The sequence below is a fragment of the Pezoporus wallicus genome, unplaced genomic scaffold, assembly GCF_028554395.1.
Source record: "Pezoporus wallicus isolate ANWC-B61680 ecotype Strahan unplaced genomic scaffold, APGP_CSIRO_Pwel_v1 contig_6665, whole genome shotgun sequence".
In the NCBI taxonomy this organism is placed as follows: domain Eukaryota; kingdom Metazoa; phylum Chordata; class Aves; order Psittaciformes; family Psittacidae; genus Pezoporus; species Pezoporus wallicus.
In genome coordinates, this window is record NW_026636967.1 from 134,150 (window position 1) to 147,988 (window position 13,839).

The 13,839-nt window shown below is 39.0% G+C and overlaps 1 protein-coding gene across 5 annotated transcripts in view; it reads left to right on the forward strand.

Moving 5' to 3' along the window:
• Positions 1-13,839, forward strand: part of MTA1 (metastasis associated 1) — an 81,648-nt gene that overhangs the window by 47,627 nt on the left and 20,182 nt on the right. For 3 of the 5 annotated variants that reach the window (XM_057402397.1, XM_057402399.1, XM_057402396.1), the window contains exons 11-17: positions 375-433; positions 6,890-7,005; positions 7,835-7,986; positions 9,590-9,779; positions 10,164-10,253; positions 12,096-12,248; positions 13,273-13,308. In XM_057402397.1, coding sequence (XP_057258380.1) covers positions 375-433; positions 6,890-7,005; positions 7,835-7,986; positions 9,590-9,779; positions 10,164-10,253; positions 12,096-12,248; positions 13,273-13,308 — 796 coding nt within the window. Of the gene's footprint in view, positions 1-374; positions 434-6,889; positions 7,006-7,834; positions 7,987-9,589; positions 9,780-10,163; positions 10,254-12,095; positions 12,249-13,272; positions 13,309-13,839 lie in introns of those variants that run through there. The other 2 variants (XM_057402398.1, XM_057402400.1) reach the window with 2 other exon arrangements.

Consider the following 13,839-nt stretch of genomic DNA (forward strand, 5'->3'; position numbering starts at 1 on the left):
TTGTCATGGAGAACAGACAGACTGATATGTCAGATCTTCCTCTGCAGGTAAAAAAAAAGCGGAGATTGTGGCAGGAACAACGTGTGAATGTGTATTGAAGTGAACAGGAATTAAAAGTTTGTCTGTATAAGCAGTAGATTGTCATTTCTTTGACTTTTTGAAAAGCTGTGTACAGAGTCATCTGATGCTCGCAGTTGTTTTCAGAGGATGCTTTCCTGTTGAAAAAGGGGTTTGTGGTAGCTACTTAGTGAAGGGAGAACTTCATTGTACCTTAAGTGCTAAAGTTTTACCTGGGAGTTAAGTAATATACCTAGAAAAATATTTCTTATTTTATTTTTAGTTTAACTTTCTTTGTTCTTATTTTCTTTTTAAAGAAACGATTGAAAGCAGCAGAAGCAGAAAGCAAACTAAAACAAGTGTATATACCCAACTAGTAAGTATCTTTTTGTATTGTTTTGGTTTCTATTTTGTTGTGGAGGGTTTGGTGTACCAGTTTTGATGGCCTGCCAGTGTTATATATTTGAGAGACATAGTTCTATGAATGTTTGTTCAACTGTTAAATTAGGTCACCAATATAATGAACTTTATGCTGATGCTTGAATTCTTTTTTATTTTAGCTGAGTTAATGCTAACCACCCTGATACTAATAAAGAGCTAGCTGCCCTGTGGAAGAAAACATGATACCTTTGGTAATTCAGAGCTGGCTAGAACAAAGCAGCATTCCTCCCAGTACACTTATGCTGCTGCTTATGTGTATGTAAAAGGCAAAGCTGTTCCCACGTGCTGACCTTACTCTGTGTTCCAGAAGTGAATTTCCTTAATGGACAGCAGAGGACTTTCCCTTTGGGGCTTTCCTGGTTAGGATGGTGTGCTGTCATGTTGCTCATTTCCTTCATCCTGTATAATGTTCCCATCCTGAAGCAATCATTACATGTCTTCTGATTTTTATTTTCTACCAACTGGGAGTTGGGGACTTGCTAGCAGGTCAGCATGGTTGTGAATAAAAGGGTAGGTAATTAACTGCTTTGATAATACCTCTGTTTTTCTTCATTTTTGTTATCAGTGGATCACCAATATGTGGTTGTTTCTTAATGTATTATATATATATAAATTGTATGTAGAAATATATTAAAAATAATACATACTGGTATATAAATTCTTATTAAAGTGTTCTCTCTGTTGCATTTCTTCTGCATAATCCAATGCAGAATTTAAAATCTCCTCTGTCCTTTTTCTTTTCAGCTTTCACTCCAGATACGTTCCCATGTGTATTATCCCAAATAACTCCTTCACTCTTGAATACAGTCTCCTTTCAAATATTTCTAAACTTCTACCCTGTGTTCTACCATGTGTTCCATTACTTAAGAGAAAATTGTTTCACATATTTAGTTTGCAAGACCATCTCTTATTTCTTGTGAAAATCAAGGATCCCTGATTTCTTTTTTGCTTTGAAATATGTCAGTATCTCTCAGGTGAATTTGCTAAAAATTAAATGTAATATTCAGAGTGAATCCAAATAGATTTCTTGTCATGCAGTTTTTCAGCACTGTTGCTGTTGTGCATGGTGTTACTCTGCAGGGGGAAACTGGACATCAAATTAAACATGAATTCACAATGTGATAAGCTTGTAAAGCAAAAGCCAATATAATTGAGGCTGCAGTTGCAAAAGGATATTGCAGATGAGAGAGGCTGGTAGTCTTTCTTTTGCTTCTGGATTATAATGTATGTAGGTAGGGCTCTGTATTTGGAAGGTTATGATGCTTATTTTGATAATGGCTGTCTGGGGTGGTATCCCTTAACACTGTATCTCAGGAAGATAGTTCTGGTTGCTATCTGGAGAATATAATCAAATCAGCAACTTACCTCTACTTCAGGAAGACTTCTGTCTCTGCCTGTGTGGTTACTTGTTTTGTCTCTGGCCTTGATTTCCAGTCACGGTTGATTTTGTGTTTATCAATTAAACAAGCTTATTGTTTAATTGATAAAATGGATGTCAATTTTTCCTTCTCTTTCAGTATGCATGCCTGTGTCTCTGGCTGTGTTCTACTGATAGGACACTTTGTTCCTGTGATGTTATCAGGAAAATTGGGGGGAGAAGAGGGGAGCAGGATAAGAAAAACAATAGATGCAGTCTTCAAAACTTATTTCTCATGTCACATACATTCTATACGATTAAAAAGTAACAGGTCAAACTGAGGCTTTCAAGTTGGTATTTTCTAACCTGAGGCTGTGGCCCAAATTTTCAGTGTGGGTAGCTAAAGCATGGAGAGTCCTTCCAAGAACAACCGTGGTTTTGAGACAGACATCTGTAGTTCATGTGATTGAACAGTGTTTGGATGTGTGGCTTTGTAATGCATTCCTTTGATTGGAAACTACTGTTTTATGACTTCCTGGTGAGAGGAGAAGGCATAAAATCAGCTGAATTCTGGTTTTAGGAAATACTGGGGCAGGGGGAGAAGAATAAGTTATTTTCTGTAGCAATTTCCCTGTCAGTGGGAGAGGTGTTAAAGCAGCAGCAGAAGCCCGAATGCACAGAGATTCCATGTTCTCACATGCTTCATTCTGCCATTCATTAGCATGAATGTGGAACTCGGAGACCTTTCTTGTTGCAGGCACAGTCTCCATCTCTTTCTCCTTCTATGTACCCAAACATAATCCTCAAGCTCTTGTGGAAGTCATATTCTCATTTTACTAATCTTATGGGTATCAGATGTACTAGTTACTTGCTTCTTTTTGGTGATGGTCTAGTTGCAAAGCTGTTGTTTTTTGGAATTATGACATCTGCAAATCATGACAGCAGAGACATACAATTTTGTATGGTTTTTCTCTCTCTTGCTTTGATCTAAGTGATCCCAGAAGGAATAAGAACAGAAAGGGAAGCATGAAGTGCTCCATGCAATCCCCAGTCTCCAAAATGTATTGATGTAAATAATGTGAATTTTAAATTTACATCTGTAAATGTAAATTAATACGTTCTACTACAGAATTTTATCTGAGAATCTCAGAGCACTTTGACAAGCTGCAAACGCTGCCTTGCAAATGTTTGTAAAGTAGACAAATATTATTCTCCCTACCCTGCCTCATTTTTTAAGTGAACAAGGAAACAGGGAGACTAAGTCAAAGCTTTGGATGACTACAAAGGGCCATTGCTTAGCAAGCTGAAGATAATTCCCTTACCTGGTTCTTGGTTGTCCTCTGCCTGAGGAGCCAGACTTTTCCTTCCCTATTTAATTGTAGCACAGAAAACTGAAAGGTGTAACAGTGTTCTTTCTTTTGTAGCTGTGCTGTTTAAAACGGTGATCATCAACATTTTGTTGGTGAAAGCTTCTGATTTTCAAAAAGTAGCAGTTGTAGGCCTGTTCTTGTAAGTGGATATTTACAGTAGCCTGGAGAGTTGTGATGAAAATTTGCCTTTGTTGTATGGATAAGGAATCCAGACACTTACATTAGACGCCTAGTGGTACATGGCATAAATATTCCTCACAAAGGATTTAAAGTTGTACTTATTTTTGAGGCTTTATTTCTTGATTGTTCTGTTGCACCCAGTACCACTGTGATTTTGTCAGTAACAGGATGGCGTTGAGCTTATAGTTATTTTTAACAGCTAAAAATTTTATCACTGTGCTGTGCATTACATGTTAGTCAGCCATATAGTGAAGGGATTTCAGTGTTCTGCGTTGTTTAGGATTATCTTCAGTTTGGTTTTTTTTGGGGCAGGGGCTGGCTTCCAGTGCCTTCTTTCTGCATGTGCTTTATGTATCACCTTAATCTCTTAAATTGAGACTGATCTCCGCAGAATACAGCCCAGAAATTTGTACTTGGTGATCCCTGTTCTAGCATAACTGAATGCTCCATTGCATTTGAAACCCATTTAAGAGATTTCCGTTCTTGATGTAAGAACTGGAAATGATAGCTTACCACACCATCAGTATTTTTCTTACCGTATTTGCATCTTTCACTTCAGCTTCATTAATTGCTTAATGATTCATCCAGTTATTCATCTAATTCTCTTGTTAATAGCTGTAGCAGGCTTTGGTGATATCAAATAAGTTTAATTAACATATCATCAACAATTAAGAGCTTTTTTTCTTCCATATGTTGAAAGCATTAGCTGCCTGAATTTTATTGTTATTGCCCCTGTGAAACTTGACCTTAGCTTTGGAGCAGGACACTTTCTGGTGCTTGTTGCAGCTATGTTAATTGTAGTGTTCCAGAAATCCTAAAGTGAAGTTACTGCCGCAAATATGGTGATCAGCGTGATTTAGTGATCAGCTTGCACCTGTCCATCCCTTTCTCTTGTGCTTGAAGTACAAATTTGATAAGGGTTGTAGAAAGCACAATGGAGTCAGGCCATCACCCGCCTTTCTGCGCGAGATCTTAGTACTTTGGATGTGCATGCTAATGCATGCAGTCCTGTTCTCAACTTGTTGTTTATATTCCTTCCTGGCATGCTGCTCAAAAATCCAAAACATTTGTTGTGCTTTACTGATGGATTTCAGACTCCTTTACTGTCTTTTGGGGAGGATAAATCCATGTATAGAAGGAAAAGTGTGCCTGATGTTCAGCTGTAAGACCTCTATTTTATTTGCTTCAGTCATTTGCTCTATGAGCAACACTGCTTGTAACAGTGTGCATCTGTGAGGACTGTTTGTTTTGCAGCATCTTGGTAATGTTTGCACATGGAGCTTGCTAGTGAATCATTGGCGAAAGTTCTGCAGCCAGGTTACTATAGTGACATCCCAGAGTCCCTATAATGCTGAGAAGCATGAATGTACCCTCTTTCAACTTTCCCTTTGTTAAACACGTCTGCAGATCTCCTGCCATCTGTGGTGTCGGAACTTTGTGCCATTCTGATTAACACCCCAAAACCCTTTAATCTTTGTATGAGCCAGGCAAATTAATAAGCAAAAGGAGATGAAAACCTTGTCAGGCTTGTTAATCTAAAGGCCTTCCCCTCCCTCTCTTCTCTGCTTCTATGGGCTGTGTATGGACTGCTCAGTGTACAGAAGGAACAGACTATTTACAGTGTTTCTGTGCTGCTTAGCCTCCTCAGCTTTCTGTTCTGCAGAAAGGCCCTGAACTTTACAGCAAGGAGCATCATCAGGACACTGTCACAAGTTTTTCCTGGACTGGGCAAATTCTCTCTTACCTCCATATGTGGTTCTTTCAGGACATACACTGCAGAATGTATTTTGTCTCTGTAGAAATGGAGCTTAACTGAGCTCTGTATCTCAGTCCCTGATCAGACATTTTCAGATGAGAAGTATGACCTTCTAGCTTCCAGGGCAGTGTAAGCTTTCCAGAGGCATTTGGGTTTGTTCTGGAGCTGAGAGGGACAGTTGTCTTTGGAATTCAGTCACTTGGAACTCCTTTGCTTTCAGGGGTCATTGCTGTGAACATAAAACCTGGTATTGATGCCCCATTAAAAAGACATTAATTTGGCCATATTCCCACAATGCTCAATGCTGGTTTTGCAGCTCTAACCAGGGTATATTAACCAGGTTAAGTATTCTGGGTCACTGAAATCAGTGTGACTCGTGTGTCAGTGTGCAACTGATGTGTAAGAAAATGTGGTTTCAGAAAGCCATTTTAAGATTTTTTTTTTTCTTGAATAAGTGGATTCTAAATTATGGGTTTATTAGTTGGATTTAAAAGGAGTATGTCCACTTCCTTTGGTCTTCAGGTAAGAGAATATGAGGGGGAAATGTAATCGGCACTACCATTTGGACCTGTGTTCAGAAGTTGTCACCAAAGGCTGTCTACATTTTGTTGTTTCTACAAACTGAGCTCCTAACAGCACCTGGGAGGCCTTGCATGTTTTATAAGCTCCTTGTTTATTCTTGTCTGAAACCTCTCATGAGGCTTCTCCCATCTTCCTCCGTTCCCCAGAAGTCCTGTCCCTGCAATACTAGTTCTCTATCATTGTTGTTCTCTCAGTTGCCAAGGATTTTTTGAATGCCTCATTTTCCCTCTTGAATACCTCTTCCCCTGCAGAGATTTTGTACCGTTCCATGCCGCCCTTTATGCCAAGGTTTTGTTTGCCCTTCCATTATCTGCTCCTGCCAGTAGCTTTTTTTTTTTTTTCTCGTGAGTCAACGTTTTTTAGAGAGCAACATTTTTTAGTGATGAGCTGAGGTGATTCAGGTGGTGTTGTATTGGAATGAATTGGTGACAGCCATCAGTGCATTTCTGCATTTCTTGCTATGCGGATGTTAAGCTTTCAGACTTTTTCTGTTTAGTAGAAACAGTAGAAATGTTTTCCATTAAAAGCACAGACCATAGCTTAAGACTTGTCAGAAGGCTCATATTCATGAAAATCTGTGTATACGCTAGGTCCGAAGATTTTGTTCAGTGATTTGGGTGTCCTTGTGCAAACTGTGGCTACAAGATGCAAACCTTTCCAGTAAGACAATGTGGAAATGTTTGTGACTGCATCTAGGGTTATATTTCCCCCAGTAAGACAAGGGTTGCTCTTTCTCTGCCTACCTCTCCTGCTGCATCCCCCCAGCCTTCTTTTTGGAGATTTAAAGAAAATGTCCCTCATGTTGAGGACTGAGAGAGGTCTGGAGGTGAGATCATTCTGTTACCTAGACTAGAATGTCTGGAATAGTAAGATACCTACATGGCCTCACTGGTTTATTGTTTTTAAGTGGTTTTGGACTCTTGAAAGTGGCATCTAACTATCATTATAGTTAGTTTTGTTATCGGTGTTATATAAATGTTGTCAGAGACTGTGTTCACAGAAGTGAGATTACTGGCAAACACAGCTTGTTCTGAAAGCCACATGATGAATGAAATCTGAATTTTCAAGTATTTTGGGCCATAATTTTGAAAGTCAAATAGGAAATTTCATGCCTCAATTAATGTTTGTCCTTCTTTTTGTTTTAAGTAACAAGCCAAACCCCAACCAGATCAATGTAAATAATGTCAAACCAGGAGTGGTGAATGGTACTGGAGTACAGGCGCAGAACACGGGAGTAGGACGGGCTTGTGAAAGCTGTTACAGTAAGTGATGTGCCGGTATGGCAGTTGTTCATAGAGAGAGTGTGTGCTGGGCTGTAAACAGTAAAGTAAAAGTTGTATTGTGTGGAGGGTGGGAGAGAAGGCTTTGGAAGGGTTGCAGTGCAGAATTTGACATTGCAGCACTTAACCAGAGGTTTTGTTTGAGTTATTGGTGTTACATTTGTAGATAGAATTACAAAGTACTAAAGGGGGAGTTAGTAAATGTTCTGCATAATTGCAAATAGCTGTTGGGCAGAGACTTGAATCACCAAGGTGTGAATTTGTCTTATTTTTTAGTAGATTTCGAAATATATATCATTATAATAATATAAAAATCATTGTATTTGGTCTACAGCCTGATATTAATACACTGAGTGCTAATAATTATGCTCATCTATGGGGAGCCTTTAGATATGCTGGAATGTAGGACTGTATGAGAAGTCAAGTCACAGATTCCATATATTCTTTAGTCATAGAATTAATGTATGGGGAGTTCCTATTTCCCTCTCTCCCATGCTCTGCAGAAATTGTTGTCTACCAGTCTTGCAAAATGAGAGCTTTCAGTTTCATTGGCAGGAAAATTTCCCATCCTACTAGTTGTCTTTTCTGTTCATGTTTTAAAAGGAATTTGTATGTGTAACTAATTCTGCTGAAATCACAAGTATCTGTAACAGTGGTGATGACTGTGAAGCTATCATCATTTTTTTAAGGTTTTTTTGAGCTTTGCATTGTCTGTGTGTGGGTTTTCTTTTGTGATGGTTCTAAAGAGAATAAGCTCTGAAAAGTGATCCTGTTTAAGGATATATATAATTTCCACCTTTGTTATCTCTAGCCACACAGTCTTACCAGTGGTATTCTTGGGGTCCCCCTAACATGCAGTGTCGCCTCTGTGCATCCTGTTGGACCTACTGGAAGAAATACGGTGGCTTGAAAATGCCAACACGGTTAGATGGGGAGAGACCAGGACCAAACCGCAATAATTTGGTAGGTATTTGCAAAGTAGACTGCTCGATGCTTTTGCCTGGAAAGCAGGGTATTGTGATGTCTAAGTAGTTGTTCACTGATCTTAAATATCTAACAACAAAAAGAATGCCTTCGGCCTCCATTGTTGTTCTTGGGTTTGGTATTTCATGTCTTGCAAAAGCTGGCAATTTAACTTCAGCTCTAACTAATTTGTTGCCAAGTACTGCCCTAAGGAAAGAAAAAATCAACCAGCATTTGTTTAGCAAACCAGGCATCAAAAGCATGGGATATGAGATGCCAGCCAGTGTTTCTGGTTTTGAGTTTCCATGATTTTTGCTGGAGGGGGAAGAGGACTTTTTTTTCCATCAAGGAATTCATTATTCCCTGAAACCTGTTCCCTTTCCCAAGGCACATTTAAAATTAGATACCTGAATAGCTAGTGGCTTTTTAGAGATCCCCTATCTTGTTTTTCTACCTCTTTTATTAATGCCCTTCCCTTTTGGATAGGTTTATGTAGGTATTGTATGAGCTGCTTCTGTTTCATTTTTCCCCTTTTATTTAAAAAACAAAATTCTCAGAGTTTTCCTGAATTTGGTGGAAGGTCAGTCTGGAAGCATCATACATTGAGCTGATTGGAAAAAGTAGCTGCATCACATGGACAGAAAGGGTAGCGCACACTGAACTTAAATTGATTTCTTTCCTCTCTCTTAGTCTTTGCTATCATTCCCTTTCTATACTATTTCTTTTGTTTAACTCCTCTCCTTTACAGGCTTCTGTTTGCCCTCTGAAGCTACCTGATTCCTGAGATAACTGCCAGGTTTTACCAGGCTTGTACCTCTGGTTTGTTAATTTACAAGTATGTAAATATTCAGAGAGCCTTGTTCTCCCCAGACTGAAATTTCTTCCTGTTTTCCAGCTGTGGGCAGATCTGAGATAACAAGAAAGTACTTCCATTATTTTATTGGTTGACTTGCTATTTTCATGAAGAATATACTGCTTTGGCTCTCTGTAGTTCATAAATTATTTTCAGTAGTATTCTTTATTACAAACAGTGAATATTTGATAACTCTGTAAATGTATTCATTGAATTCAGAGGAAAAATTAAAACAGAAATACCTGAAACTTTGAGACGGAATCATTCTTGTATGCTGTAAGCTTGCTTTGAGAAGTGAGTTTGTGATGTATATTTTATCCATGCAGCTGTTTTCTGTTTTTTCCTTTCCCTTTTACAAATGATTTCCTATAAGGAGTTTGCCTTCTATATGTAGAGCAACTCTTAAGCACCCAAAGTTGGAGGGTGTGTTGACTCTATAAACACTAACTCATATGATAGCATCAGGTAACTTCTTCACTCTGGCTTTTGGATCCCTGCTTTAAAAATTGGTACAGCATGGAAATAAATACTTCCCTGTGAAGAGAAAATGTGTACCTGCCTTTGAGATATTTTGGAAGAAAAATGCCAGATGTTGATGGGTAAGATTTGGGAAACGGGGAATAGCTGGCCTGAAAATACTGTTTCTGTTCTTATGTCTGTGAATCAGTAGCTGATTTTATGATATTCTTTCTCTTCTTCTTTTTCTAATAATTATTTTTTTTAGAAACAATATTTATTTTTCTTTTTTAGAGTCCTCATGGTGTGCCAGTACGAAACAGTGGGAGTCCCAAGTTTGCTATGAAGACACGACAAGCCTTCTATCTCCACACAACAAAACTGACAAGAATTGCCAGACGTTTATGTCGAGATATCTTGCGCCCTTGGCATGCTGCAAGACATCCCTATTTGCCTATTAACAGTGCAGCAATCAAAGCAGAATGTGAGTGGTGATGCAGCTGGGACATACTTGCAAAGGAGCCCTTTTGTGGTTCCTTTCCTGTAAAGTTTGAGTTGAGACTTCCTGATATGCTCTCTTGTATATACCTAGTGGTTTCACAAAATATATCTGTGTTGCAGAGGTTCTTACTGATTATAGGCTAGACAGATAAGGTTGAGAATTCATGAGCTGCTGTTTTAAGATACTCATGTTTGCTATTATGTTTAGCATTCTCCTGCATTTGTGTCCTGTTGCCGAGACATGCTTGCAACATGTAAAATTTCTTTGTAATTTGAAAGCTCTTTAGGACACTTTAATTTTGACACTTTAATTTTGCTATAATATCTAAATTTCTTTGCACTCTAATTATTTTTCTTTGTTTTACAGGCACAGCACGTTTACCTGAGGCATCAGAAAACCCATTGCTATTAAAGCAAGTGGTTCGAAAGCCTTTAGAAGCAGTACTCCGGTATTTAGGTACTAAAAAAACGCAAATATCACCAAACACACAAACCCCCAACCAAACCAAAAACCCTACTAGTTAATTCTGCTGACCATTTGGTTCCTGATTTAGATGCTGGTTCTGCATAAAAAAAACCAGAACATTAAAACCTTCCCATTAACTTGTCCTTTTTTTTTTAAAATTTTCCTGCTTAATTTGATAGACCTAGTGCCTCAGCAGTCCACTCTGATCTCATGGGACTGTATCAGAATTTCAAGTGAAGGGAGGAGTGTGTTTGATGTGGCTTCTGATTTATGTGGGGACAAGTTACTATCTGCTAATGGAGGCACAAACATTGTGTTCTGGGAACAGTTGGTCAGTTCACTGTTCCAGTTTTTGGGCTGTCTGGAGGCAGTTCCTGCTTAAGAGTTGAGCTCTCTAAGAAGCCTCTTGGTTTAGGACAGCACTGACTCCCACAGCTCATCAATCAGTTGCTGGCTGTCCTGTGCTGGAGCTAGGCAAGGGGACTATACTTCCATGTTTTACTTTCTTCATAGTTGTTTTGTTCAGGTTTTTTTTGCAGTTTTGTTGTTTGGTGGGTTTTTTGTTAAGGTTTTCTTGAGGACCTGAGCCTCATCAGCTGATCTGTGGGGGAGTACTGAGTAGCACTATCCAGAACCTTTGTGTATGTTGGAGGTTCTGGAGGCATCTAAGGTGATGCTATGTGGCTGGCCAGCTTTGACTACAAATGAATGGAAAATCGTTTTCCCCGGTGTTGCTGGTTGCTAGTGTTACACTGAAAACACATCTGAGGTTGTTACAGTCTTAACGTGATTCTGACCTCTGAAAGCTATCTTGTGCAGTGGTGCTTTGAAGGCTTCCAGATTAATGAGGGAATTGGTAGTCTTTTTACACTAGTAAGAAACACTGGAATCAATTTATGTTTCTTTGAACATTTTTGTTGATGAAATATGGTAAGGCTCAGGGTTTATTAAATATTTACTACTTCTCTGAGTGTTGTACTCCTGTATCCTAATGAGATACACTGATTGAGAAACCTTTGGATACATACAGTGCAACCAAAGAAATCCAATAAAGGGAGAAGTTTTGCTGTTGGATAAAATCCTTCTTGTAATAGTTGTACAGCATGTAACAGTAAATTTTGAGATTTTACTAGTGATGTGCCAGGGTTTTCATTTGACTGTTGAGCTGGAAAAAGGTAGTGAAAGAAATGGAGGGAAGCTGATGGGCTGGCAAGAACATGTTTTTGGAGGTGTCATGGTCAGTGTGCTTCTAAGCTATGTTACTTGACTGTTGGGGCTGCAGGGGAAAAACATGCGTAAAGCTCCCATTTGAATGTTGCCTGTCACTTTCTCGAAACCTCTTCAGTTGAGCATCATGTGCTTGATCTGTGCCTTGGCCAAAAGGTTGAATTCAGACTCATTGTGCTACTTACAGTGGTGCTTTGAATCCTCATTTATTTGGCCAGTTTAGAAATTGGTTTTTTTTTGCATACCTTGCAAAAATGACAAAGTTGTAATTTCACTAGAATTTAGGGGTGTTGCGTGACTGTCCAAAGATCCCAAATTGTTGGAGAGCAGTGTTTTGGAAGTAGATACAAAGTGCTTTTGTTACCAGCCGTTGTTTTAGGATAATATGAAACTGGATTTAACATCTTCAGTAGTGATGTATTCCTAAATATACTTGAAGTGCTTTATATAAATAGCAATCTCCAGTCAAAATTACTGACTGAGGTAGTTTGTATATAAGTGGAGGTATGTTTGGTCACCTTGGAAAGACCTTTACAGGTGGTTTTCAGATATATAATTTGAGTATCTTCACTAATAAAAAAAACCTGCCTTGCTGTTTTTCAACAGAGTCTCATCCATGTCCTCCAAAACCAGATCCTGCAAAGAGTTTGTCCAGTTCTCTCAACAGTCTGACTCCTGCTAAGTTTACGCCTGTCATTAATAATGGGTCCCCAACTATCCTGGGAAAAAGAAGTTATGAACAACACAATGGAATGGATGGTAAATATTGTTCTGCAAAATATATATTGCCTGTGTAGGTGTTTTCTTCTGTCCTTTTGGTATGCAAAGAGATTAGTTAAAACTATAGGGTTTTTTTTATATAAATTCCAAGTTTCTTACTCTTGAGGGGGGTTAATTTCTTTCCTTTTACAAAAAGTCACTTATCCCATTTCTCCTCTGGATGAGACACATGATTTGTACTGCCTGGGCTGTGTATGTACACATATGCTGGTGAAGCTCTGCCTAGCTTGACCAATTTTGTGAATGTGATAATGGAGAAACTTCCTTTCAAGTTTTTCTAAATGGGTAATATGAAGTAAACCTTTATAGTTTATTCCAATTATGCTTCCTTTTTCTTTTGAGGTTTACAGCTTTTTAACCTGTAGGTAGTAGCTGTTCATTTCCCAGGTGACTCTGTAACATGTGGATCACCTGGTTATCAGCAAAGCTACCAGATGCTGCTGCTTAGCTGAGGGAGGCAGATGTGCCAGATCTGGTATGGCATAAACCTGCCCCTGCCTTGTGCAGAACCCGAGTATTGACTTTTGTTGGCCCTGTCACTGAGCACCTTTGTGCAGTGCAGTTTGGGCTTCATCTCCTCAAGATTAAAAGACAAGGGGAAGGTGTTTGAAGTAGGAGATAGATGCAGGATGTTCCCGACATGAATTCCAGGGCTCAGTTCTGTAGAGTTGCTCTTGCCTGAGTGTCAGGGAAGAAAAAGTGCAGTCTTTTTCTCAGATGAGGATAAAAGGGACTGTTCAAATGGTCATAACAGGAGTAAGAACATGGAGGGTAGTTCCCCTTAACAGGGGGAAGAAGGAGTTGGTTTAATGGTGACTGAGCAAGGAGAGAGAGTCTTTTTCTTACCTTTAATTCTAACTTTATAAATAGCTTATCTGAAATATAGTTACAAACATTTGATATCTTACTGTTTGTGTTTTAACATTAAGAACTTTTTAAACTGCTGCTGTTCAGGTTGCTGATGTGATGTTTTTCTCTTTTCTGTTCACTTGTGCTCTATCAGGCAACATGAAGAAGCGCCTGTTGATGCCTAGCAGGGGTAAGACCTTGAAGCTGCGCTCAGCTTATGCTAGGAGAGTGATTTTTAGTTTCATCTGCTGGCTTGTCTGTGCTTTGTGGCTAATGAGTCTGTGTGCTCCTTCTGTGTTGATGTCTAAGTGTTTCTGGGTAACCATTTCCACCCATGGTTATGCTGCTCACCTTCCAGGCTTTTCACATGCAGACAACAAATCGTACAACTGTACTGAAGATGTGAAGTGCTGTGTTCGGAATTGATTACTAATTCCTCCAGTTGACAGAAAGTTTTCTAGCAGTTTTGTGAAGCTGCTGAAAGCTGTGATGGTTGGTTTGAAATGAGGTGTTTCACTATTTGACTTTTAGGAAATCAAAGTTCATGTGTCCTGAACTACTTCAAATTCACTTCGACCAAAAGAAATAGAAGACTATTCACATCGAGTCCCAAGTTTAAGCCTCCCTGTTTTCCAGTGTGAGTGGACAGTCACTGGTGAGAGGCTGTCTGCACATTCTCTACTTAAAGTAACATAGTTTTCAAAATTTCCACAGGTTAAAA